The 22,732-nt window shown below is 42.9% G+C and overlaps 1 protein-coding gene across 1 annotated transcript; it reads right to left on the reverse strand.

Annotated features, from left to right (window-relative positions):
* Positions 1 to 417: 417 nt before the first annotated feature.
* On the reverse strand, positions 418 to 22,727 carry POP1 (POP1 homolog, ribonuclease P/MRP subunit). The gene is made up of 16 exons (XM_081013861.1): positions 22,503 to 22,727; positions 20,102 to 20,248; positions 18,553 to 18,627; positions 17,708 to 17,883; positions 16,573 to 16,821; positions 15,963 to 16,050; positions 14,330 to 14,517; positions 12,754 to 13,004; positions 12,087 to 12,180; positions 10,954 to 11,065; positions 10,701 to 10,817; positions 6,925 to 7,040; positions 5,760 to 5,951; positions 4,694 to 4,848; positions 3,053 to 3,385; positions 418 to 2,018 (listed from the first exon to the last, which is right to left on the reverse strand). Exons 2-16 carry the CDS (start codon positions 20,244 to 20,246, stop codon positions 1,364 to 1,366), a joined length of 2,946 nt encoding a protein of 981 aa, XP_080869987.1. The 5' UTR covers positions 20,247 to 20,248; positions 22,503 to 22,727; the 3' UTR covers positions 418 to 1,363.
* Between the last annotated feature and the right edge of the window lie 5 nt (positions 22,728 to 22,732).

Here is a 22,732-nt window from a genome sequence, read left to right on the forward strand (position 1 = left end):
TAGTTGTCTCAAGTTGTCTTTGTTGAAATGACATCCCTTTGACATAGATGAGTTGTTGTTTTTTCAAAAAATGAAAGTAATATTTTAAAGTTTGCATTCATCAGATGGTAAAGCAAACTAAAAATATGGCAACAGGTGCAACAATTATCTACTGGTTTGGGGAATATTAAGTATGTATCCAAGACAAGACACACCATTAGGTTACTATTTAAGGCAGGGGTGGCTAAGACGGGAGCCTTCAGATGTAGGTGGGGGACAACACTCCCATCTGCCCCAACCAGAATGGTCAATACCAAAACTATAGGAAGCTGCTATACACTGTCAGATCTGTCCACACTAACTGGAAGCAGTTCTCCATGATTTCCAACAGGGGGCTCCCAACCTTCTCTATAGGAGGTCAAAACACTACAACAAATATTTTTATATTGTGAGCAAGTTCATTGCCTTCTATTTGTTTCAGTATACTTAGTGATTACAGAATTTCACCTCTCGCAATAAATTCATATTTAAGATGAAGGTAACCTGATTCTTCTAACATAATTCTTCTACTTGATCATAAAAGGCAGTGTGGCTTACAGGACAAGTCAAGCCATCTTCTCTCAGGAATAGTGAAGGACTTTTGTCCAAAGTGGAACACTTGCACAGTATAATTTGCTCAGAAAAGCTGAGGCTAAGGTGAGGGAGCCAACCCTTCATGTAATTTCCATGGCTTTATTAACATTATTTCAATTCAACATCGGGGGGGGGGGTAGGGGGGCAGATTTGGGGGGAATTCTTCCAGTATTAATTGAACATGAGGGAATACCGTGGTTCCAGAAAAAGTACCATCTTAAATACCCCAAAATCTTACTTGCTAAATGTATGGGCCCCCAAAACCACTGTAAGCTTGAAATGTGCAGCCAAAACCACTAAGTTACAAGGGGGGACGGGGGCAGAATTCCTTAGTTGAGGCAAATCTGTATGTAAAGGGGGGGGGGATAGTATACAACAATGTGGGGAATTGCCCCCCCCCCCCGTATTGCTGAACTACAACTCCCATCAACCCCATCAAGCATGACCAATTATGGGAGTTGTAGAGCAGCAACATTCAGAGAGCCAAAGGTTTCCCCCACCTGGTTTAAACATAAAAAAGCAATTAGCATTTGTTGTTAAGTATAGATGTTCAGTGTGTGTGCCTCTAAGCAATGGAATAGATATTTGATACTGAACACAATACAGAATAGTTTTAAAGTCTATTTCATGTCACGTATGCACAAAGGTAAGGTATATTTTTGGAAGCTCCGACTCAAGATTAAGATGCCTGTACATGTAAAAGAGAAAAGCGTCTTTGGTACTTTTGAATGCCAATGAGTTCCAGCCCAAGTTAGACTTCAACCGTAAGCCTAGCAAATCTGTATTGTAGGGACGCTGGGTTTCTTAACACCACAAGCCCTTTCTTGTCCACTGGCTGACCCAACAACATTTGCAGCAACCCTGTCAGACTAACAAACCCTAACGCTTCACCACAGCCAGAGGCCAAAGAGAAGTCCCCTTGAGTGACAAATCCCAAGAGCACTCTGGAACAGTGTGCTGCAAGATCTGGCAAAGGGTTCGGCCATAAGCCCAGAACCAGATCTTCATGTTCCGTTGGTGCGGCCTTCATTGTATTCAAGGCACTGCTTTCTGTGGCCTTCCCGACGTCTTGCCTCTTCTTCCTTCCCTTTCGTTTCGACATCTTGCTCTTAAATCTGTCGCTGTGCTTAGGTTCCCGAGGACCACAGTAGTCTTGGTCTTTGCTGAGCTGCAATAAATCTCCTTTTGTTGGAATGCAAATCATTGCGTGTAACTCTGGGCTACCTTTTTTGAGAAGGGACAAGCTGACCCACACCAGTGACCTGGGATAACGTTGAAGGATAGGCAGGAGGGCATCTTCAGTCAGATCCTTCTGATCTGGCCTGGCAACAAGGCGCTGTAGCCTCCGATTTCTCCCAGGTGTTGGCTGGCACCAGACCGATACCTGCCTTAATAATTTTCTGCTCCTATTGAAAAAGATACAACAAGTAGTTATGTTTTCATGCAGTTCAGTACAGAACAAGTGGGCCCTGCAACATAATGTTGCAGTATGGAATGCTCCCGCACAGAATTTCCCACCCTTTGCCAGGGAACAATGTTCCCCTTCCCCTTCCTTGTTTTCCTGTAGTTAGTCAACTGTATGTGGTCACTGAGGTTGCTCAAGTCTCAATGGGCTGTTTATATAGTTGTTTATTATTATTATTATTATTATTATTATTATTATTATACTTCTGCCTTCCCTTTGGCATATGGATCCATACCACATAAGGATCCATACCTTCAGAATGAACTCACTGTAAGTATATAGGATGTTTTGCTATGAAAAAGTACAGTATCTGTAAAGATGCGATTTGTCTCTCTCTCTCTGTGGATGATGAAGAGCTTACTGAGACTGCACAACTTTGTTCAGAGTTTAAATACTGCATTTATTACATGTTTATAATGCCCTTCCTTCAAGGAGCACAGGAGTGGCATACAATGTGCTCCAGTCCACCTTTTAGCTTAACTTTCACCCTGCAAAGTAGGCCAAGAGATAGTGACCCAAGGTCACCCAGTACGTTTTGGAGCAGAGTTGGATTTTGAATATAGGACTCTTGCACTCCTACGCCACTCAGAAAATATAAGCATGGGCATCTGCATGGCAAGAGACTCCTATTTAAGAGCTAATTGCTACAGTTCTGGCTTCAGCCTGTTGAAATAATCAGGTGCTAACTGACCACACTCACTTGAAACAAGCCTTTAAAAGCTCCAAAGTGCAGAGGACATTTGTGTACGCAGGTAATAAGCAATTCACAAGTTTGTAAGACAGCTCATAAGCAGAACAGCTTCTAAAGCTTGTCACATCTGACCAGGGTAAGCCTCAGAAGATGAAGTACTCAAGGATCTAAGTCTTGTTCCATGGCAACAGCTTGCACACTCAAAATCCCTATGTATGGATTCACATGAGTTGCAAGTTGATTTCCCACTATGGTCAATGGGGGAATTGATTTGGTGTGCATACCTTAGAACACAGAAGGTCCAACCTGATTCAGCTTCATCTCTCTTGCATAGACCCATCATTTTTCTCTCTTCTTCCACCTGCATGTCTGGGGAGCTCATCTCCATTTGATGTTCTGAACTGACAGCCACAGGTGATTCAGCCGCATGTGCTCCAGAACTGGGGCCACAAGAAGCCTGTTCCTCAGTTGCACAAGACTCCTGGTCTGATGTGGGTACATGTTTTGCAAAAGCTCTGTTTCTGGCCTCCCAATCTCTGTTCAGCTTATCCCAGGGACAGAGGAATGGTGCCAAGGTCCCATGCTTAACATAATTGGCTCTTTTTGCAGGAGGACGCCTACGATAAAGAAAAAAACTTCTCATTTAGAAGCAGCCAAACATAGAGGGAAATGCAAAATTATTATTATTAATATACCGTATTTTTTGCACCATCACACTCACTTTTTTCCTCCTAGAAAGTAAGGGGAAATGTCTGTGCGTGTTATGGAGCGAATGCCTACGGATGGTGGGGGGATCTGCTGCAGTCGTGAGCAGAGGATCCATCGTTCCCCTTCCTTCCCTCCTCCGCGGCTCGCTTTGAAACAGCAAAGCGGGAGAAGAGCCGCTGAGTGGGGAGGAGAGAGGGACAGAGAGCCTGCTTGCTTTAAAGGAGCAAAGCAGGAGAGGAGAGGAGCCGCTTACACGAGTCCGGAGCTGTTTTTTTCAGTGAGCCGGGAAGGAGGGAGAGAACAGCTCGCTAAATAGCAGCAAAGTTTTTCGCAAGCAGGCTCTCTGTCCCTCTCTCCTCCCCACTCAGCTGGCTTAATAGCAGCAAAGTTTTTCAGCGAGCCGGGGAGGAGGGAGAGAAGCAGAGCCTTTAAAGGAGCAAAGCAGGAGAGGAGAGGAGCCTTCTCCTCTTATACCCCTCTTCTGCATTATTAACAGCATCCTTCTCCACCCACCCCACGCGTGTTCCTTGTCCCTTGAATGCTTTTCCTTCCCTCCCCACTTAAAACGTGGTTACAAAGCACGGATCCACATGGGTCCTCAGGATTTTTGCACTGGGTCACCCCAAATTCACCATCAGATCACATAGCATGTCCATGGCTACAGCTTGCACCAAAAAAATCACGCACCCACTGTTGCCTGGGGCCGCAGTGGTGCAAAAACATGGTTACAAAGCATGGATCCACATGGATCCTCAGGATTTTTGCATTGGGCTACCCCAAACTCACTGTCAGATTACATGTATGTGGCCACAGCATGAACCACAAAAATCATACATCCACTGTTTCGTTTAGAATATTTTTTTTCTTGTTTTCCTCCTCTAAAAACTATGTGCGTGTTATGGTCGGGTGCGTGTTATAGAGCGAAAAATACGGTATTTATATACTGCCTAATTGCCAAGAATTACATTGATAAAAAGGATAAATTCTTTTTCTTTTCTTTTTTTTTAACCTTGACTAGATTAAAAGAAATCCTTTCCCTAAATTATTGGCTGGAGGAAAATGCTTTCACATCTTTTGCCATACTGAGTTGTGACCTAAAATGTCATGTTCCCATTGCCTTTGGAAAGGTAATTTTTCTGAAGATTTAATCTGAATATATACCACATGTACTGGCTTAGGTAAGGGGGGAAGCTCCCAGGTGCATCTCAGATACCTACCTCTTAAACTTTTCAAGAAGATTTCTCTCCAATGTTTTCGCAAACTGCATGGCAGCAGGAGAGTCTGGGTAATCGTGCGGGATATGTGGTGTCCTCTTATACAGAGAATGTTTCAGAGCCTCCTGCAATCCCCCAACACGTGCACCTCGATACAGCTACAAAACAAATGTGTAAGATTGACTTTCATTTATTTATTTATCAGTTATGAATTGCCTTTTAGGTAAGCCTCAAGGAGATTTAGAGACAGGCCATAAAAGCAGTTAAAAAGTACAAACAACAACAGAAGGTAGACTTAGAAACAAAACAAAATGAACACCTAAGGAAGGACCTTTTCATCGAGGTGGGAAAGTTTGCTGGAACAAAAACTTCTTCATTGTTTTTCAGAAGATACAGATATCAGGCGCCTATTGTATCTCAGTGCAGATGCCGTTCTGCAGGCTTGGAAGCTTCAAATTGTAAGAAAAGCTAATATTGACAAGGTTCTTAGAAACTGCCCAGCTCAGTCCAAATAATCTACTTTCGGTTTCATTATGAAGAGGATCTTTTTTTAATAATCCACAGCAGTTGCAACTTTTGGTTTGCATTTTGTAGCCTTAGGATCTAGGCATAGGGACGGCAGTGTGATATAAAAACTCCTTCTGCAACCATTTATACCACTGACAGTTAAGAGAATGCAAGAACAAGAGGAAAGGTCCGTAAACTAAAGTTACCGCTGCTTTTCTGGATTGCATGAAAACATGGCAACAGATTTGCCTGCAATGAATCCTCCTTTTGAACACCTAAGGCTGATGTTTAGGAAAAGTGAATCTCGTGTGGATGCTCAGCTTGCATTGCCTTTGGGGCTCTGTTTCTCCAATAGAATGGAAGGAACATTCTAAGTGGTATCAATATAAAACCATAAAACCACCATGGGATACTTCGTAGAAAACATGGAGTCAATTTCATCATGAGCTGTCAGGGTGCGTGCATTTTTAAAAATGTTTTAATCATCCTGAAGAGCAAAGGTATGTTAGTCAGCAATTATAGTTCATTACCCAACGGTTTTTCAATCTGAAACATAACTTACAAAAGGTAGCCAAAAAGCCATGCCCCAACCTTTGGGCAAGCAAATATCCCAGCCACTTCCCCATCCTAGTCGATCTTCTCCAGCCATTTTTCCAGGCTGCTGAACCAGGAGTATAGGAATCTTGGATTCTCGGGGGCCTAAGTCAAGATGTGATCCAGGCACCAAGAGTTTACTTCTCAGATGATTCAAGTCCTGGGATGAGAGGGGACAAAGCACACAAAGGTTTGCTTAAAAAAGAAAAAAGAGGTACCAGAAGAAGAAGAAAATATTCTTATTCTGCATTGTAAGCACTTAAACTTATCTTTACCTTAAAACAACTTAATAAGCCATAAGTAAAAGCTTCACTGAAAGCTATTCCTGGAACACAACAATTATTCTTTAATGCAGTACGTTTCCTGTGTGTTAGTAGAGGAATATGGCAGCTTACAGGCCTGATCTGAATTTCTTTCTGTCTATGGCTCTGTAGTTTAGTAATTCTTTATAAATCACTGTTGAAAGGAGAGATAGAGACTGACATGTCACCCATCTATATCAAACAAAACTGTGTCTGCTATGATGCCATTTCCATGTTTACAGATCTCGGGACACAGGATCCAGACACCTTGCTGAAACCAAGCATGTCTAGATCTGGTCTGCATCTTGATGGGAGATCGCCTAGGAACCTCACATATACTTCTTTGAGATCCTGATGGAAGAAAGGCAGGATATAAAATGTACTCAGTAGATTGTCTGTAGGCGGTATCCAACTAAACACTTCTGCAAGAACAAAGACTTCTGGCTGTGCAACAAAACTTCCCCTCCCTCTCCTCTCCCCATGTGCCCCCTAAGTCTGTGGTGGGGGCTCCCCCCTCCAACACTCCAGAGCAGACACAGAGGGAGAGGGGAAGGTCCATTTTGTCAGCTGTAAGTCCTTGCACTAGCAGAATGGTTTAGCTGGATATTGCCCTATGTAAGTGCAAACTAGAGATGCAAAGTAGATGGCGAGGTAACATTTTCAAATTAGTAAACCAAGCCTACTCTGGTACACTTCACCAGCTGGAAAGAAATGGGCAGGATTTTGAGACAGACATTTCAAGTCTCAAAGTAATTGGGCTTAACAGAAATGCACTGAGCGGCTGACATTTATATCCAACTGCTTCATTGTTATTTCTGATGTAAAGGTTACCTGTTCTGGCATTTTATTTTCTGTGACGTTCTTGCGGACGTTCTGGTCCCAAAGAAAGCTCTGTGAACACTCTGCTGGCACCCCTTCCAAGATCAGCTGCTTAACTTTTTCATCCTCTAAAGAAAAGGAAAAAAGAGGGACCTGTTGTCACTGAAAGGTTAAGAGCATACAAAGGGGAATGCAGAACAGCAAGTTGTGAAAAGATCATTAAAGCTTCTAACCTTAATAATTTCAGTTCATATTCCACGAGAAACTAGCTGAATGTTTTATCTTAGGAGCACAGCAACCCTTGCTACTTCATTTAAAGGGGTATTTTGTACAAAGAGCAAACACACATTTAACAGCACAGAGAGAAATTAACTTTGAGTTCTACTCTAACAGAAGTCAAAGCCTTCTAGGAGTTTGTGGAGCTGTAGGCAATAGTCCTAATTTTACTGAGGTCTAAAGTGAGGGAGCAACATTTTAGAAGACACGGTCTCACTTTAAAACAGCCTTTCTCAGCCTGTGGGTCCCCAGATGTTGTTGAACTACAACTCCCACCACCCCTAGCTAGCAAGGCCAGAGCTCAGGGATGATGGGAGTTGTAGTCCAACAACATCTGGGGACCCACAGGTTGAGAATCACTGCAAAGCATGGGTGGGGAACTTGTGGTCCTCCAGATATTGATGGATTCTAGCCTACCATCATCCCTAACCCCTGGCCACGTTAGCTTGGACTGATGGGAGCAGCAACAACATCTGGAGGGCCACAGGCTCCCCATCCCTGCTTTAAAGGCTGATGTGAAGGTGATGATTTCGGAGTTCCCCTTGAACTTTATGTTCTGGAACTGCTCTCCTTTTGCTGCCTGAGCATATTGAGATCCAAGCCTGATGCACTATTTTCTCACTGCAGAGTCAAGCACCACTCTCTAAGAGAATATTTAAACATCCCTTCACTCCTATCTACAGATCGTCAAGAACTTTGTGACAGGATCAGTGTGCACTCATAGTTGGCTTTAGGTTTTGGGTGAAGGGTGGGGAAATTGTGGTGCCAAAAGATGCATGTGTTTAAGAGAATGGTTCTGTTGAAAGGTTGATATGCCTGTGGCCCATTGTCACCCTTCTTATTTTTAGTACAGTGGAACCTCGGTTGTCAAACGCAATCCATTCCAGAAGACTGCTGAACTTCTGAAATGTTCGACAATCGAGGCGCAATTGTTGGTTGGCAAAATCCATTGAAAAAATAGAGAAATGTGCCTTGGAAGCCATTCGACTTCCAAGATGCATTTGTAAATGGAAACATTCACTTCCAGGTTGTTGGCGTTCAGAAGCCAAAGTGTTCAACTTCCATTTGGCAACCGAGGTTCCACTGTATTAGCTATTCCAGCAAAAGAAAACTTTAGACTGTAACGACATGCTTTGCAAATCAGTATACCCTGCCTAAAGTACCCAACTTCATGTGTGATATTTGGAACACTTTAACCAAAACACACGGTGCAATTAATCTTCAAATAACTATACTTGAAGAAATCCTACTCCACCACGTATTTTAAGGGAGATTGCAGAACCTTAATGAATAGAATGCCTCCCTAAGAATGTGAAAAGCATGCATGCTAAGTAAGAGAATGAACTACTAAATAATTATAGTGAGTAAGGAAGATACAGAAAACCAAATCAATGTTTTCTCCATGACTATGGGTTGTATCCAATGCCAGTTGTACTCAAGAGGAGACCAATTGAAATTAAGGGACATGGCTAACTCATCCCTCTAATTTCAATGGTCCTCCTCTGAGTAACAATATAAGAGCCCTGCTGGATCATGGCCAGCATCCTGTTGCCAGTGGACAACCACATGCCTATGGAAACCTGAAAACAGGACCTGAGCAGAACAGCGTTCTCCCCAGCAACAGAAAGAGAACATAATCTGAGTGGTCAATAGCCACTGATAGCCTTTTCCTCCACGAATCCTCTAATCCTCTTTTTAGGCCATCCAAGTTGTTGGCCAACATTACTTTTTGTGGGCTCTCATGTTCAGCAGGACATTGTTGGACACAACCCTAAGCTAACGGAGGGGAAGAGCTGTGGAGCACTATCCAAAAGAAGCACCGGCTTTCCTTAAGATTTCTTTCTTAGGTGGCATCTTCCCCTCTGCCTGTTTGCAAACACGAGTCTTCAGCCATCCAGGCTCCCATTGCTGGTTCCCCACATACATCCATTTAAGATCTTCTCTTGCTACCCTTTCTTCTTCAGCCATCAGCCTTAGCTTGCATGCACTGCTTATGGGCATGCACTGCCTGCAGAATGCCTCAAAACAGAAAGGGTTATTAAATTTACAAACATATATAGTGACAGGCTTGGAAGGGCTGGCGTGTCCCTCGCTGCCTTGCACAACCCAAAGTTTCTCACAGGGCTAGCTATATATATATATATATGCAGAAGATCTAGACGCATTTGTGAATATACACCGAAGCAATCGGAAGTATCAAACCACGGCTACCTGAGTGCATATTTATGTCTGAAAAGCACTTTATTAGGAAACACCAAACAATGTTGCCCTGGCAAGTGAAGAAGGACCTTATAATATAGAAGCAAAGAACCAAAGTTTTAAGATTTTCTTATGGTCTGGTCCAGGAGCAGAAGCCACAACTCAACATCATGGCACATCCTTTGCAAATAGAAAAAATCCAAGCATTGATCCCTGGCATCTTCGATTGAAGGATCCCAGGACTAAGAGATACACCCTGCATAACAAAATGGAGAGTGGCTTCAAGTCAGAATATACTGTTTGGTTTGATGGGCGAGTTGTCTGTAGCGGTTAAATCCATATTAAAAGGGAGAGATGTAGATAAGCCTAAGTGAAGCAGATGCCAAATGTAGACAGGTAAAAGAAATGTGTGTTCAGAGGGATTCTTTTTGCCCCAAACCTGCCCCATTACTGAAAAATAATTGTTTGTGTGCAAAAAAATGGTGAAAAGTGAAATAATGAATCCAGTGCCGTGGAATTAATTGGCAAATAAGTACAGTGGGACTGAATTGTGGAACTTCTGATTCTTACTCTCACTACAGAAAAATATTTCTAAGGCTAAATTAGCGTGGTAAGCCAAACATTCCGTTGTTATATGTGGAGAACTCTTTCACACTTTTTCTGAAGTGTATGTTTGTAGGCAATACGAGCACATAGAAATGAAGTGTTGCATCTTGAGGTAAAGCACCTGTTGGCCTCGCCAGGATTCGAACCTGGATCATCTGTACCATTTAACAGAGGCTTCCATTGAGCACAAGACCAGTTTGGTGCCAAGTCCCTTCCTCATACCTGCCGTTATTCTCTACATAGCATTAATATAGGATGTGTGCATCTATTTGGTATGTTTAATGGAACCCTAAAAAGCCATGAGATAAGAGCAACGCTCCCTGGAATATACTATATGTTTTAGAAAATGGTTTGCCTGTTTGCCTGTATGTTCTCTATAGGTTTGGCTACCTCTTGAGATTCTACTGACAAACTCACTACAAAGGTTCCCAAGGTGGGGGAAGTGGTCTTTATCAATGTTTGGGTATCAGCCATTTTGAATCAAGATGGTGGACTAAAATGTGACTTTGGCATGACTCCGCCCAATTGTTACCATGATGAGTCCAGACTCACTACACTATCCATTTAAAAATCACAATAGGTTTGGGTTTCTAAAAATTCCCAGGCAGCCCTGGGCACTCTCTGCTAATAAAGACACATTAACTTAACCTGACATAAAAGTAGATTGATGTACTCTTTACAGTCACATATTAGATGAGATACTTTACCTTGATATCTTTCGGGATTTGGCTTGGCTTTCACTCTCTTTTTAGGCAAATTCACTCGAGGATCCCCCACAGTCAAACCCAGTACAGTACCTGATGGAACGTCTGATGAACTTAACCCTTTAAACACATAAAATGGATGCACCTTTAAACATAAACGTTTTACCGACAAGTATTACATTTTGATATTTCAAGATAAAATGTACACCAGCAAGTATATAAAGCATGTAAACAGAAGGCACTACTAGAATGCTACCTTGCAACAATTCAAAGATGGCTTCTTGACGACGATGAAGAGACACCAGATCAGGATCTCTGCAATTATCTATCCACCAGCTGTTGATTTCGGAATCTGTAGGCTCCACTTCCTAGATAACCAGTCACAACATGTAAGGTAAGAGGGGGAAATATGTAATTCGCTGCCACAAAGCTCAGTTCCTCCCCTTTTACCTCAAGGGCTGCCAATGGACATATGCGTAACTGTCTCCTAGAGAACCAACTTCTACATGAAAGCTGGTTATGATACAACTGCCAAGACCTCCAAGAAGTGGTCAAAGGCTTAGTGATGATTGCTACCAAAGTATGGTAATGTACAACTCAAATACATCCAAAACACTCAGGTGTTTTAGAGTGGTTTTGAATACTGAGCAAGGGAATTTGCACCAGTGCATAATATGAGAATAGGCAGGAGCAATGATCCAGCATCCTGGCGTAACCAAGTCAATTGGTCTTCCTGCTCATACCAAAGAGAGCCACAAACTTCTGCTTCTTCTACCACCATGCACACAAGATTGCCACAGAATTTCTTTTGCAGTTGGAACACAGGAAGCAGCCTGACACTCAGCCAGCCCCCTGGTTCACCTAGCTCAGTACTGTCTACACCAGAGTATCCAACATGGTGTCCTCAAGATGCTGTTAACTACAACTCCCATCATCCCTGACCACTGGCTATGCTGGTTGGGCTGATGGGAGATGAAGTCCACCATGTTGGTTACCACCAGTCTATTCTAAGTGGCAGGGGCTACCCAAAAGTTTTCCTCAGGAGATGCCAGGAATGGAACCTGGGATCTTTTGCAAGCAAAGCCTGTGATCTACTACAGTTTCAAAAGGAGGGCTTACTATACAGCTCTATCCATTATACAGCTCTAGGCATTATCCTGTATTATTTTATAATATGGAGGTTCAGGACACTACGTCAGTGGTATGACTAACACAAGATGTCCCAAACTTTTCTAGAGGAGTTGGGAATCATATGTTAATGTAGTACAAACATGTAGAACCAACAACACTGTACTAGATTCTAGCAGTTGACTACACAGCAATGCAATAACAGCAATGTGATCTTGAGCACATGACAAAAGCAAGCATGAAAATTGTTGATTAGCTTACAGTATGGACGCAAGCAGCTTTGAGTGCCTCTGTAAGGACGCAGTTTGAGAGGGGACCAATTAACCGATATCTGAGAATCTCCATTGTTAGGTCGCTGGAAGAGACAAAAGGTACATGTCAAAACATGAAGTCAGGAGTGATAAATTAATCCACTTCCCGTTTGTGCCCACTTCACATGTGTTGATTCATAAATCCGTTCTATCACATTTTGCATTCATCTGTTGTTGTTTTTTAATAATCTCAACCATTATTATTTCAGTGCCTAATTAAAACTGTAGAATCTCATGGCTTTCCCACAAAGAATCCTGGGAACTGTAGTTTGTCAAGGGTGATGAGAATTGTTAGGAGACTCCCATTTCCCTCACAGAGCTACAATTCCTAGAGTTCTTTGGAAGAGGGATTGGCTGTTAAGCTACACTAAATTGTAGCTCTTTGAGGGGAATGGGGGTTTTATAATGAAACAGTACCTTTAAGAAACTACAGTTCCCATGATTCTTTCTGTTTAAAGAGGCTGTTTAAAGTGGTATGACACTGTTTTGAAAATGGGGCCCTAGTTCAGGTGATTAGGCCAATTTGTTTACCAAAGTTCTTCTTCATCCCTTTGTATAATGAGGCAACTTGACTAGACTATAAATGAGAAATGTGTTAAGAGTACCCAAACAAGTACCTTATCACAACTCCAGTAGTTTGTGATGTCCAGCAATAGGACTGGTGGAGTTCTCTGGTCCCATCGCCAATAATTTTTTTCACTGGGGCAGCCATTTCGCCTCCATTGTCTTTCCTCTTCCTTTTCTGGCCAACTTCCTCAGCAATAACCGACTGGCTTTCTTCGTGAGGCGATGTTGCAGCTGGTTCAGGGTTACAGACTTCCATGGGCTCAGAACACCGGAAGGCTGCTTTCAACTCAGCCAAGATCTCCTAATGGGAAGGAGGGAAAAGGGCTCGTCAAATGTGAAGGCCACCATCTTTTATGCAGGTTTCAGTCGAGAGATTAACAGCGGCGTCCTTAGAAATAAGCAGCTGAAAGAGAGGGCCGGCAGATGGACTTTTTAGCGCCACATTCTCAGGTTGCCAGCCCTCGAGATGGAGCTTAAGTCCACTCAGTAGCATATCCTGCTGTCAAAAGAATAAAGGGGCTTTTTATACAGTGGTACCTTGGGTTAAGTACTTAATTCGTTCCGGAGGTCCGTACTTAACCTGAAACTGTTCTTAACCTGAAGCACCACTTTAGCTAATGGGGCCTCCTGCTGCCGGAGCACAATTTCTGTTCTCATCCTGAAGCAAAGTTCTTAACCTGAAGTACTATTTCTGGGTTAGCGGAGTTTGTAACCTGAAGCGTATGTAACCCGAGGTACCACTGTATTTTGAAAGATCTCAATGACCCTACAAACGATTTGTGTAAGACTCTTTTTAGAAAGCACTTTCTACAAATCTAGTTTCGCCAGTACTGCGTAAGAAGAAGCAGATGCTCAGGCCAAATGTTTGGGTTCTTATCTCAGCTTGTACAGCTTGTGCAAAAGGCCTCAGGCTCAAGCCCTGGCATCTGTGGCTAAAAGCTTCAGGGAGGCTGGGTGGAAGGCCTTTGCTCGAGTTCATGGAGAGAGATTCTGCCCTTGGGCTAGTTGAACAAACAGGCTGGCCTGGTATAAAGACAGCTTCCCCTGATCTTCTACCTGTGTTAAAGGGAAGGTTCAGACACTCCCTTCACCCACATGACCTTTCCAACCTCTTTTTTGGTGGGAATCAACCATATGAAAGGCTTCCACTTCAGGCCTACTTCCCCTTCACAAGAGGTTAGCTTTTTAATACAGGTATTTTTTTAATGTTGGGACACGGGTGGCGCTGTGGGTTAAACCACAGAGCCTAGGACTTGCCGATCAGAAGGTCGGCGGTTCGAATCCCCGCAACAGGGTGAGCTCCCGTTGCTCGGTCCCTGCTCTTGCCAACCTAGCAGTTTGAAAGCACGTCAAAGTGCAAGCAGATAAATAGGAACCGTTCCGGAGGGAAGGTAAACGGCGTTTCCGTGTGCTGCTCTGGTTCGCCAAAAGCGGCATAGTCATGCTGGCCACATGACCCGGAAGCTGTACGCCGGCTCCCTCAGCCAATAAAGCGAGATGAGCGCCACAACCCCAGAATCGGTCACAACTGGACCTAATGGTCAGGGGTCCCTTTACCCTTACCTTTCAATTTTTTTACTACACTAATTATAAATGTTTTTTAAAAAGAAAAGAAACAGCTTGTACCTGCTTAAAGACAGGGTGGGTCCATATCCACAGTTGTCTGTTTTCGGAAGTACTATCAATCCCATCTCTGGGTTTCCAAAGGAAAGTAACCGGTCCAAGTGCACCTGCAGGGTATTGGTCTGCCTGGTACATGGTGAGAGCACCCTGGCGCTTCCCAGATAGACAAGGAATAGCTGCAAATGTTGGCCCTGAGAAGAGACAGGCTAAAAATGCTCAAGAAAATAGTGCCCACTTAGAAAGGTAATATAACCTTTGTAACTGGGAGACCACATCTAGAAATAGCATTCCGATTTTAAAATTGGTCAACTGTAATGAATGGATGTAGCAACTACTGCGGTTTTTTCCTTTGTTATTATTGAATTCTAAATAAAGTATTATTCTTTTTTTAAAAAAATAATAATAGAAGTAGCATTCCAAAGTCTAAACTGGCAGAGTTAAGAGATGGAACATGGGGATGGTGGGGGAGAATAGCTCCTACAGTAGTTCTTGCTTTAAAGAATTCAGAGTTGGTCACACACCAGGTCCACAATGAAACTTCTTAAGATCATTTTATCCTGCTGAAGTTGTATTGGGAATGGAAAGGAAGTGACAGCTTAGTGTTTTTTCTAAACAAACTTTATGACTAGTCCTGATTAGCTATGAGAAGAATTTCTTCTAGCTGATCAACTATAGACTTGTTTTGTTTCCCCCTCACAGACCAACGCAACATAAAATGATTAACAGGCTATGGTTACACTGGGACAACAGTCCAAACAACAGTTTGGAGAATCTTGAACAAGCCATGTATGCATGTGCTTGCTGATACTTCACCCCCTTCTTGATTTAATTCCTTATTTTGCCTTTTGTTCTAAGCAGAGTTTACTGCAACACACAAACCAGCAAACTATGGTTTGAACCATTCCTCCAAACATGTATGGGAGCCATGGTTTGGAGGATTACTTCAGTATGGGAGAACCGCTTTGGAAGACTTATCTGGAAGGCTGCTCTAAACACAACATGGCCATCACAAGTGACCGCTGCTGCAAAAGTCACAGTATGATTTATTTTACAAACTTATAATGTGCCACACTAATCACAGGCATCTATGCCATAGTGGACCTAAACTATATTCAACAGCAAAATAGATACCGTATTTTTTGCTCTATAAGACTCACTTTTTCCCTCCTAAAAAGTAAGGGGAAATGTTTGTGCGTCTTATGGAGTGAAAGCAGGCTGCGCAGCTATCCCAGAAGCCAGAACAGCAAGAGGGATTGCTGTTTTCACTGCGCAGCGATCCCTCTTGCTGTTCTAGCTTCTGAGATTCAGAATATTTTTTTTCTTGTTTTCCTCCTCCAAAAACTAGGTGCGTCTTATGGTCTGGTGCGCCTTATAGAGCGAAAAATACGGTAATTGGCTTTCTTGGCATCAGCAAATTAGGTGGGAGGAGTAGGAACAAATAATGGAGTGCAAAGAACTATTAAATATACACCTAGCCCTTCATTATGCTCTTTCCCCTTGCATAATATGCGGTTGTATTTTGCAAAAATACTAAATGAGCACACTTAGTACCACCCAGTCCTAGACAGCAGGCGCCCATGCCCAACCCAACAGTTAGCATTCACAATGTATGCATTTTAAAATAAGGAAATATTACCTGCATCTATGCTACACATTCGAGCAAGTGCTGTAAGCAGCTCTTCCTCTTTTCCAGTCAACTCCAAGCAACAATAATAAGATAAATCCTGATGTAAAAGAAAAACTATTGAATTTTAAGCTGGGAAAGAGAAACTTGGCATGCTTGAGAGGTCAGAAGAAAACGATGGATTTTGTTTATAAAAACCTGAGCCATTCTTCTAGACTAATTCACATTATCAGGAGACTGAGTTTGCAGAAGCGTGGCAAGCATTTAGACAATGTGGATAGAAGAACTACTCAAAATCTATCTCATGTGTTGATAAGCAACATTCTCCAACTATCTTACGAGGTGCATGAAGACCAAAAGCTATCTCTAGATATGCAAATTATAATATGTTAACAAGGACTCAACAGCCAGTATACTGAAGACACGAGGACAGGGTGGTACACAGAAACAGCCAGATACTGATAAGAAAACTTCATTTTCTTTCTCCACTCAACAGGTGCTTTAGAACAGGAAGGAGAAAGACAGTCTATGGGATTGACTTTCCCAAGAGGACATGCTCTGGTTTTTTAAAAAGCTGAAGTGTTTCTCCTGCCAAGTATGAAGGCATAAAAAGCCACAGTACCTGAAGGAGGCAGTGGCTAGTCATGGCCCGGTAGCAGGCCCTATAGCTCTTGGTTGTGGGCCTGTCTCCTAGGCAGTACCCCCACTTCTTCACCATGTGAAACCGCTTTGCATGCCAGATGTGCGTTTCCAGCCACACGTTCTTCTTTTGCCTGCGGTTGAACTCCACCACCAAGTTCGTATGGCGCCGTCTGGCCTTACGGCACTTGCTCTTGGACAGTTCCTTCTTCTGATGTTCAAATTTCTCTGTCTGCATAGGTAGAACAAGGGAACAATGTTTTTTCCCCCTTGAATCTGTTTCCCAAAGGGAAGGCAACCCAATTCAATTCACCCATATGACTTTTAGAAGACATCTGAAGGCAGCGCTGTACAGGGAAGTTTTTTATATATATATATATGTTTTATTGTGTTTTTACTATTTTGTTGGGAGCTGCCCAGAGTGACTGGGCAACCCAGTCAGATAATTAAATTATTATTATTATCTAGGGTGGAGGGCACAGGGACTCGTGGGGTTTATATTGGAGACACCACAAGATAAATAGAAAATTCTTGGAAATAATAAATAGGCTTAGGGGTAGAATAAGAATATGTTAGAGTAAATATTAAGGATTAAAATACTAATAAAGGAGAAGAGGTTAGTAAATGAAAGGATTCAATATTATTAGAAATATGAATTTGGAGAACTGTTATATAGGCGACATAATGAAATTCAGTTAGAGGGGATTTGAGGAAGTCAGTTATCAATGTAATGAGAATTAGGTATTTGAAGAAACAATTTTTTGTGTTTAGTTTATTGTAGTGTGATGTGTTTTTCCTTGTTGTGTGTTTTATTATGTTATTTTTGTAATAAATGTGGAAAATCAATAATTTTTTTTGAAAAAATATATATATTAGAGACAGCACAGTGACCTATCACTACCCTCCAAGCCCTCCTGCCAAAGAATATGGAGAAACCGTCTGGCGTGGGGGAAGTCCCACAGAGGCCTGCCATGCGTTGCTGCATTAACACCATCCTACGTGCAACAGCAATTACATTCCCCCACCCTACCCCCCACAAAAAGAAAGGTTATGTACAAGGATGAACTATTACACGGAAGCACCAGCAAGCTAACTGGGAAAACAAGCTAAAGACACACCTCTATTCTGGCAAGCTCACGAAGTCGCCTGGGCAGGCGTTTGATATTGTGGCTCATAGCTCGCCTCCTCATGTGTCTCGGTAGAGACTGAAACACTAAGGTGTTGGAAGACTTCTGGGTAACAGCTTTCAGCATAGCTTTTATTTCTGCAGCACGAGCCTGAACAAAAGGAGACACTGAAATAAAAAGAGAATTTGTTTAGCACCTGAAAGAACTAAATGAGGGCAGTTTCCCACTTGGCAGCAATGAGGTTCATAAATTTTATTAAATCTCTTAAACCTATGGGTGTGTAACTTAAGGTTCAACATGGAGAATGCTGAAACATTACTGGAAGAACAACTGTGATTATTAAAAGTCTGGGGTTAATTGTACAGTGGTGCCCCGCAAGACGAATGCCTCGCAAGACGAAAAACCCGCTAGACGAAAGGGTTTTCCGTTTTTCGATGCGCTTCGCAGGACGAATTTCCCTATGGGCTTGCTTCGCAAGACGAAACGTCTTGCAATTTCTTTCGCTCCCCCCCCCCTTTTTCTAAGCCGCTAATAGCCTTTTAGCTGCTAAGCCTTTAATAGCCGCTAAACTGCTAAACCGCTAATAGCGCTAATCCGCTAATAGGGTTGCTTCGCAAGACGAAAAAACCGCTAGACAAAGAGACTCGCGGAACGGATTATTTTCGTCTTGCGAGGCACCACTGTAATTATAAATGAAAATCTCTGAACTCCTCCTCCTTGGCTGTGCAGATGAGTCTCTGACTCTCTTGGCTTGTTCTTATTGTATTAAGAAATAGGTTTGTTTGACATCTTAACACAGACATGTTGGGTGATATTCATTGTTCATGTATGCTTACCTGTGACATATTTGGGCATTTCACAGGAAACTTTTTGTTGCGAAAAGCCCTGTTGTGAGGTTTCAGAACGCAGATCTGTTGGCAAGTCAAAGAAGAATTACCGTGTAAATTGACTGAAGTCACAAACTAAGAGCATACTACAGCCTATAGCGATAGCCCTGAAAGAAAATTGATTCTAGAATTTGGCAACAACTCTCCTATCACTTAATTTGATCTGTATAAAAGTTAAATCCTTTCTTTATCTAAACAGCATTTTAAACAAGAATTTTTACACTGAACCACGTGAACATATTGTAAAGAAATTTAGATGAAACTACACTTGGAGATAGTTAACATTTTACAGCAGTGAGCAGTTCTGGAGTTAAGCTGCAGCCTCTTCATAAACACCTAAACACCACACCAAGTGACAATGAAATACATCAGCTGAAGCTTATTGAAGCTTCAGGGTGGTGCACGGTATTCCACTCACAGGGTTTTTTTGTAGTAACTGTAATACACAATCCTGTAAGATTTTTAATTACATTTCTATAGGCATGCTGCAGACCATTGGTGGTCTGTGGACTGCAGTTTGGGATTCTGCCTTTTATTCCTCGATCACTGTTGGACACTCCAACAATGCCGCTTTTCAAGCAAGGAATGAAACACAACCTCTTATTTTCCAACTGGAGGTATCTGCTGGCCACCTAAGCTACTACACGCATACAAACTTGGGGACCAATCAGTTCTGCCTCCTTATGTTTGACAAGTGGACCAACTAGCCCAAAAGCAGCACATGAGGGAGCTATTTCTCAACCAATCAGCCAGTCCCCTTCCCACCACAAATTTCTCCAGACAAATCTCCCTTCCTCCCTTTTTCAAACTTATATGACCACACATAGCCCTCCTTTGGACCAGGAAAAGGGCTGTGTTAAATTTAGCCTTGTTTTTAAAAGACCCCTTCTCTAAGGTTTCATTCTTATCTCCAGATTACCTTTACAGTGGTGCCTCGCAAGACGAAATTAATTCGTTCCGTGAGTTTTGTCGTCTTGCGATTTTTTTCGTCTTGCGAAGCACGGTGTCGGGAAAGTTTTGGAAAAGCTTCAAAAATCACCAAAGTCTTTAAAAACCTCAAAAAAGGCTACCACACCGCGTTCTATGAGTTGTTCCTCGAAGTCAAGTCGCAACTGTATTAATGGTGTTAAGAAAAAGGAAACAAACTTGCAAGACGTTTCCGTCTTGCGAAGCAAGCCCATAGGGAAAATCGTCTTGCGAAGCAGCTCAAAAAACAAAAAACCCTTTCGTCTAGCGAGTTTTTTGTCTTGCGAGGCATTCGTCTTGCGAGGTACCACTGTATTTTTTTTAGAGTCAAAGTTTCATGGATAATTCGTACCAAATCAGATGTCTGTACCAGTAAAATGGGGATGGGGAACCTCCAGACGTTTTGGGATTGAATTAATTCCCATCCTCTTTGCCCATTGGCCATACTGGCTGAGGCAGATGGGAGCTGGAAGTTCAACAACATCTGGAGAACCATAGATTCCCTAGACTTGTACTAAGCCACAACAGCTACCTTGTTTCTTGCATTCAGAGGCTCCATCACCACCATTTTGAAAGTGTATTTCACTGTGGCTTGGCCCACCATCAAAGGTAAAGGTCACATTGGTAGGCTGGTTTTTCATCTTCTTGGCTCTTTTCTTCTCTTTTGCATTTGACATTCCTGTGGTAGCAAAACGGAAGCAACTAAAGATGCAATTCCACCATTACAACCTAGCATTGGAATACAGTAAGCCTGCAAATCATGTGGGAATAATGTTTCAGGGATCATGCCTAAAGCCAAAATCACGTACAGTCAATGCCCTTCGGGTTCAAGGGCAAGTGGAAGTGACAAAGTTATTTTTCCTGGAGGCCTACCTTTCAAGTTTTTTTGTTTTTGTTTTTTTGGCCACTTGCATAAAGCTGAATGTGCACAAATTACATGTGCCTAAGTTGTAGCTCCCGTTGCTTGGTCCCTGCTCCTGCCCACCTAGCAGTTCGAAAGCACACCAAAGTGCAAGTAGATAAATAGGTACTGCTATGACGGGAAGAAAACGGCATTTCCGTGCGCTGCTCTGGTTCGCCAGAAGCAGCTGAGTCATGCTGGCCACATGACCCAGAAGCTCCCTCGGCCAGTAAAGTGAGATGAGCGCCGCAATCCCAGAGTCATCCGCGACTGGACCTAACGATCAGGGGTCCCTTTACCTTTAAAGTTGTGGGGTTAATAGCATAATGGATATATGTAGCGCTTCAGAGCTGACCAAGACCTGCAGCTCTTCAAAAGATTCATTACAAAGAAAACATTAAAAAAAAAAGATGGTTGCAGAACTATGATTAACAGTGTTGTAAACAAAATCTGCCCTTTTCCCTAATGGGGTATCCAAGTCCTTACATAGGTTCCCTATTGGTAGGAGAAAATAACAGAGGCCAACCAGAGAATATTGAGAAGCAAAGCAGCTAGTAAGCCTGATCTTTATTGGTCTGTTGCAACAGGGTGCTCCCCTCACAGGCAGGAAAGGAGGAGAAACCCAGAACAATGGCGCCAAGGCCTTATATAGACATTTTAAATTCCCTGCCCTGGAGCTCAAGACCAGCCCTCCATACATCATACATACCTCAACAGAAAAGGCGGTCTAACACAGAAATTTGAATGTTGTTTTTCTCCTATTGTTGTTTATCTCCTGTTTGGCAGGTTACTTGATTGGATACCCTGCTTCCTTGATTGGATTGCCTGGGGAGCCTGGCCAGTCTTTTGTAATGATAAATACTTTATTCCAGGGCAAGGTCACAGGCTAACACCCTATTCGTATCTTAAATGTGCCCTTAAGACAGGATTTGTCAAGGAAAGGACAATGGGGAGGCTTTTCCACTTTCCTTTGACCTTGCAGAGAAAACATTTGCTCAGTTTGGGAATCAAAATGGTTTCAGGTAGGTCTTCCTGTGCTGATCTATGTACGTGCTTGGTTGGTACACTTATGAACATTCAACATATATCTAAGACCTCAAGATTCCTATCAGAACAGCAACATCCCACCAGAAACTGATTTCCACCTGTTTTAGTACACCAACACATATATAATCACGTTTACTTCTGCAATTTATGAAAAAAATATGAGTAAAAATGCTATGAAATGAACAATATCAAAGGCATTGTAGCAGCAAGTAGTGGACAATGTTGCATTAAGCTTTCCCCTCCCACTTGCCTGCATTTTTGCAGAGTCATCCCATCACTTTCACAGGCAGTGCCCAATACTGAGTCAGCATCTTTCCCTTATCACGGCTGCACTTATATCAGCAGCGTATAATACTGTTTACTCCAGTGCAGAATTACTTTAGGAGCAGTAAATCGAGGGAAACCAGCAGCAATGTGGATAATTAGAAGCGTTTTGATTAACCACTGCCAATCAGGGCAAAAGAGGCTGGGGAATGAGCATCATTTCCACTACCATTTTAATTTGTGCAATGCCACAGCAAACATTTGCCCTTATTTTATTTTATAAATACAGCCTGCTATATAATCTTGAGCAGCCTAGAACAAAAATGCACGGGCAAGGGAATTGTTTTCATGCGTTTTTCCTCCCGCTGCAAAGCAACTGCAGGCTTCCCAGGGCCTCAAAGTGGCTAGACTAGACAGCCCTAAGTCTGATCTAGCGGGGCTCTAAATGCATTTTTAAGAACATGCGCCGAAAATTAAGCCCCTGGTTTCTCCCCATTCCCAAAGCATGCCCTCTCCCCCTGTCCCCAGGGGGACAAGCCAATGAACAGGCAAGGAGACACCCTCCCCACAAATGCATTAGGGTGGGACGTCCAGTTGAAGTAGAGAGCAGGAAATGTTAGAAACTGCCTTCTTACAAGTCACTTCTACACCATGAGCACCATTTCAGCCGGGGGAGCGAGCCTCCTTCCCCGTCCCACGCCCTTTCCCCACAACCCGCTACCTGAAACTGGTCTGGGCTGGGCTGATGAAGCAGGCCTTTAAGGAAAAAGGAGTCAGCCAGGCTCTTCTCCCGAGGATCCGGCGCGCTGCACTTCGCCCAGGCGACCACGTTGCGTCCACTTCCGCCTCGCGGCACTTTCTTTATTCTCCTATCTGCCCCCTTAACCCTCAAGACTACATGTCCCATAATCCCTCGCGGCAGGAGGCTGTACGGTGGGCGGCGAGGGACTT

This window comes from Podarcis pityusensis (assembly GCF_964106645.2).
Source record: "Podarcis pityusensis genome assembly, chromosome: 7".
Taxonomy (NCBI): Eukaryota; Metazoa; Chordata; class Lepidosauria; order Squamata; family Lacertidae; genus Podarcis; species Podarcis pityusensis.